Source organism: Coregonus clupeaformis, chromosome 21 (genome assembly GCF_020615455.1).
Source record: "Coregonus clupeaformis isolate EN_2021a chromosome 21, ASM2061545v1, whole genome shotgun sequence".
NCBI classification, from domain to species: Eukaryota; Metazoa; Chordata; class Actinopteri; order Salmoniformes; family Salmonidae; genus Coregonus; species Coregonus clupeaformis.
Window position 1 is genome coordinate 3,420,975 of NC_059212.1, and position 5,000 is coordinate 3,425,974.

Genomic DNA, 5,000 nt, shown 5'->3' on the forward strand with positions numbered 1-5,000 from the left:
ACACACACACACACACACACAAACACACGCATTATAAAAAACTAAACAAATTTATGCAACATAAAAAATATAATAAGATTCACAAATATCTTCCGTGTGTTTCTGTGTGTTTCTCTGTGTGTGTGTGTGTTTGTGTGTTTGTGTGTGTGTGCTCGTGTGTGTTTGTGTGTGTGCCTGTGTGTGTGTGTTTGTGTGTGTGTGTGTGTGTATGTGTGTGTTTGTTTGTGCCTGTGTGTTACCTGCATTCTGTTGGGTCTGTGTGTATCCCTGGGTGTCCCACCCCTCGGTTGTGTCGTTGGTGTAAGCTCCTCCCCCAGACCAAGGGTCGCCACCGTTAGCAACCTGCAAACAACAGCAGCACTGAACTCTAGACATTATACTCACATACCTGTTTCAGCCTGTCTCTGTGTGTTTCAGCCTGCCTCTGTGTGTTTCAGCCTGTCTCTGTGTGTTTCAGCCTGTCTCTGTGTGTTTCAGCCTGTCTCTGTGTGTTTCAGCCTGTCTCTGAGTGTTTCAGCCTGTCTCTGTGTGTTTCAGCCTGTCTCTGTGTGTTTCAGCCTGTCTCTGTGTGTTTCAGCCTGTTTCTGTATGATTCAGCCTGTCTCTGTGTGTTTCAGCCTGTTTCTGTGTGTTTCAGCCTGTCTCTGTGTGTTTCAGCCTGTTTCTGTGTGTTTCAGCCTGTCTCTGTATGTTTCAGCCTGTCTCTGTGTGTTTCAGCCTGTCTCTGTGTGTTTCAGCCTGTCTCTGTGTGTTTCAGCCTGTTTCTGTATGTTTCAGCCTGTCTCTAAGTGTTTCAGCCTGTCTCTGTGTGTTTCAGCCTGTCTCTAAGTGTGTTTCAGCCTGTCTCTGTGTGTTTCAGCCTGTCTCTGTGTGTTTCAGCCTGTCTCTCTGTGTTTCAGCCTGTTTCTGTATGTTTCAGCCTGTCTCTGAGTGTTTTAGCCTGTCTCTGAGTGTTTCAGCCTGTCTCTGAGTGTTTCAGCCTGTCTCTGAGTGTTTCAGCCTGTCTCTGTGTGTTTCAGCCTGTCTCTGTTTTGAAGGATAATACCTTTCAGCCTGTCTCTGTTTTGAAGGATAAGTGGTTTCATGCTTTTGCTCTGACCCTCGCAATCGTAATGGTCAAAGTGTATGTGTGTGTGGTGTATTCTGTCCCGCTCTACACAGCTCAAGCGAGCAGTTTTAATGGCTCAACAGAGCGGGTACCTGGATGTGTTTGTGTGTGTGTGTGTGTGTGTGTGTGTGTGTGTGTGTGTGTGTATGTTTGTGTGCCTTAATGACTATAGCGTGGACCGAACTGGCCTTGGGCCTACAAAGAGATGCCCCAACGCCATGGAAACATCAATTTCCCCTTCCTGTCCGACTATAACGGTCTCTTAGAATATTGATTGCCCACTGACTGGACACACACACACACCAACGGGACATACTACCAGTGTCTATCTATGATGACATCTGTTACTACATAACCACATTGATGAACAATAGACACTTGTTCCAGATCTTTGCTGATTCACAGCTCTCTCTCTCTCTCTCTCTCTCTCTCTCTCTCTCTCTCTCGCTCTCTCTCTCTCTCTCTCTCTTTCCTCCCGTTTTCTCTCTCTCTCTCTCTCTCTCTCTCTCTCTCTCTCACTCTCCTCTATTTCCCTCCTCTTTCTCTAAGCTGGAATCGAAGGGTAAAAACAGAACAAAACAGAAATACTGATTTACAAGTAGTTGATCACAACAGAATCCAGAGGATAAGAACAATGAAACTCAATCAGTTCCTGTGACAGTAATGATGCCTCTCTAAGTATGTTCCTGTGACAGTAATGATGTCTCTCTAAGTCAGTTCCTGTGACAGTAATGATGTCTTTCTAAGTCAGTTGCTGTGACAGTAATGATGTCTTTCTAAGTCAGATCCTGTGACAGTAATGATGCCTTCCTAAATCAGTTCCTGTGACAGTAATGATGTCTTTCTAAGTCAGATCCTGTGACAGTAATGATGCCTTCCTAAATCAGTTCCTGTGACAGTAATGATGTCTCTCTATGTCAGATATACAGTCAGTTCCTGTGAGAGTAACAATGTGTCTCTATGTCAGTTCCTGTGACAGTAATGATGCCTCTCTAAGTCAGTTCCTGTGACAGTAATGATGTCTCTCTAAGTCAGTTCCTGTGACAGTAATGATGTCTCTCTAAGTCAGTTCCTGTGACAGTAATGATGCCTCTCTAAGTCAGTTGCTGTGACAGTAATGATGTCTTTCTAAGTCAGATATACAGTCAGTTTCTGTGACAGTAATGATGTCTCTCTAAGTCAGTTCCTGTGACAGTAATGATGTCTCTCTAAGTCAGTTCCTGTGACAGTAATGATGCCTTCCTAAATCAGTTCCTGTGACAGTAATGATGTCTCTCTAAGTCAGATATACAGTCAGTTTCTGTGACAGTAATGATGTATCTCTAAGTCAGTTCCAGTGACAGTAATGATGTCTCTCTAAGTCAGAAATACAGCCAGTCCATGTGACAGTAATGATGTCTCTCTAAGTCAGTTCCTGTTACAGTAATGATGTCAGTCACAACATATACCCAATACACACAAAAAAGTAAGGAATGGAATTTAAGAATATGGACAAGTAACGACAGAGCGGCATGGACTGTCAGGAGTGCTGTATGTGGAAGGTGCGGGAATCAGGCGCAGGACACAGAAGCTTCGTTCAACAGTCTTTAGTAGATCAATACGAGCAAAAGTTCCCGGAGACGAGCGATACGCACACAGGCGTAAACGAACAGGAAAAATATTAACGCGCACAACAAGTGCGAAAACCTCTCCTACAACACAAGGAGGGAAAACCAAAACAGACACGAAGACAGGAAGCTCAATAACACACAACACATGACTAACAAAACGAGAACTTATAGGACACATAATCAACGCTAACTAACCACAGGTGTACAACAATCAGACAAAAGCAAACGAACATAGAAACATACAACGGTGGTAGCTAGTACTCCGGGGACGACGACCGCCGAAACCTGCCCGAGCAAGGAGGAGGAGCAGCCTCGGCAGATTCCGTGACATGGACTAAGATACAGAAGAATATTATAGAATAGAATGCAGTATATACATATGAGATGAGTAGTGCAAGATATGGAAACATTATTAAAGTGACTAGTGTTCCATTTCTTAAAGTGGCCAGTGATTTCAATAGGCAGCAGCAGCCTCTAATGTGCTAGTGATGGCTATTTAACAGTCTGATGGCCTTGAGATAGAAGCTGTTTTTCATTCTCTCGGTCCCAGCTTTGATGCACCTGTACTGACCTCGCCTTCTGGATGATAGCGGGGTGAACAGGCAGTGGCTCGGGTGGTTGATGTCCTTGATGATCTTTTTGGCCTTCCTGTGACATCGGGTGCTGTATGTGTCTTGGAGGGCGGGTAGTTTGCCCCCGGTAATGTGTTCGGCAGACCGCACCACCCTCTGAGAGACCTGCGGTTGTGGGTGGTGCAGTTGCCGTACCAGGCGGTGATACAGCCCGACAGGATGCTCTCAATTGTGCATCTGTAAAAGGCTCTGTTGCACCTTCTTCACCACATGTGGGTGGACCATTTTAGTTTGTCTGTGATTTGTACGCCAAGGAACTTGAGGCTTTCCACCTTCTCCACTGCGGTCCCGTCGATGTGGATAGGGGGGTGCACCCTCTGCTCTTTCCTGAAGTCCACGATCATCTCCTTTGTTTTGTTGACGTTGAGTGAGAGGTTATTTTCCTGGCACCACACTCCCAGAGCCCTCACCTCCTCCCTGTAGGCGGTCTCGTCATTGTTGGTAATCAAGCCTACTACTGTTGTGTCGTCTGCAAACTTGATGATTGAGTTGGAGGCGTGCACGGCTACGCAGTCATGGGTGAACAGGGAGTACAGGAGGGGGCTGAGCACACACCCTTGTGGGGCCCCATTGTTGAGGATCAGCAAAGTGGAGATGTTGTTTCCTACCTTCACCACCTGGGGGTGGCCCGTCAGGAAGTCCAGGACCCAGTTGCGCAGGGCGGGGTTCAGACCCAGGGCCTCAAGCTTAATGATGAGCTTGGAGGGTACTATGGTGTTGAATGCTGAGCTATAGTCAATGAACAGCATTCTTACATAGGTATTCCTCTTGTCCAGATGGGATAGGGCAGTGTGCAGTGTGATGGCAATTGCATCGTCTGTGGATCTATTGAGGCGGTAAGCAAATTGAAGTGGGTCTAAGGTGACAGGTAAGGTAGAGTTGATATGATCCTTGACTAGTCTCTCAAAGCACTTCATGTTAACAGAGGTGAGTGCTACAGGGCGATAGTCATTTAGTTCAGTTACCTTTGCTTTCTTGGGTACAGGAACAATGGTGGCCCTCTTGAAGCATGTGGGAACAGCAAACTGGGAAAGGGAGAGATTGAATATGTCCATGAACACACCAGCCAGCTGGTCTGCACATGCTCTGAGGACGCGGCTAGGTATGCCGTCTGGGCCGGCAGCCTTGCGGGGGTTAACATGCTTAAATGTCTTAATCACATTGGCCATGGAGAAGGAGAGGCCACAGTCCTTGGTAGTGGGCTTCGTCAGTGGCACTGTGTTATCCTCAAAGCGGGCGAAGAAGGTGTTTAGCTTGTCTGGAAGCGAGACGTCGGTGTCGGCAACGTGGCTGGTTTTCTTTTTGTAGTCTGTGATTGTCTGTAGACCCTGCCACATACATCTCGTGTCTGAGCCGTTGAATTGCGACTCCATTTTGTCTCTATACTGATGTTTTGCCAGTTTAATTGCCTTGCGGAATGAGTAGCTACACTGTTTGTATTCTGCCATATTCCCAGTCACCTTGCCATGGTTAAATGCAGTGGTTCACGCTTTCAGATTTGCGCGAATGCTGCCGTCTATCCACGGTTTCTGGTTAGGGTAGGTTTTAATAGTCACAGTGGGCACAACATCATCTATACACTTCCTGATAAACTCAGTGACTGTTTCAGTGTATATGTCTAAATTATTTTCGGAAGCTACCCGGGAACAT

General features: G+C 46.3%; 1 protein-coding gene across 1 annotated transcript in view; it reads right to left on the reverse strand.

Moving 5' to 3' along the window:
- LOC121539065 (sorting nexin-9-like) overlaps positions 1 to 5,000 on the reverse strand; it is a 26,311-nt gene that overhangs the window by 15,650 nt on the left and 5,661 nt on the right. Inside the window, exon 5 of the mRNA XM_045206069.1 lies at positions 240 to 342. Within this exon, the coding sequence (XP_045062004.1) occupies positions 240 to 342 (103 nt within the window). The remainder of the gene's footprint in view (positions 1 to 239; positions 343 to 5,000) is intronic.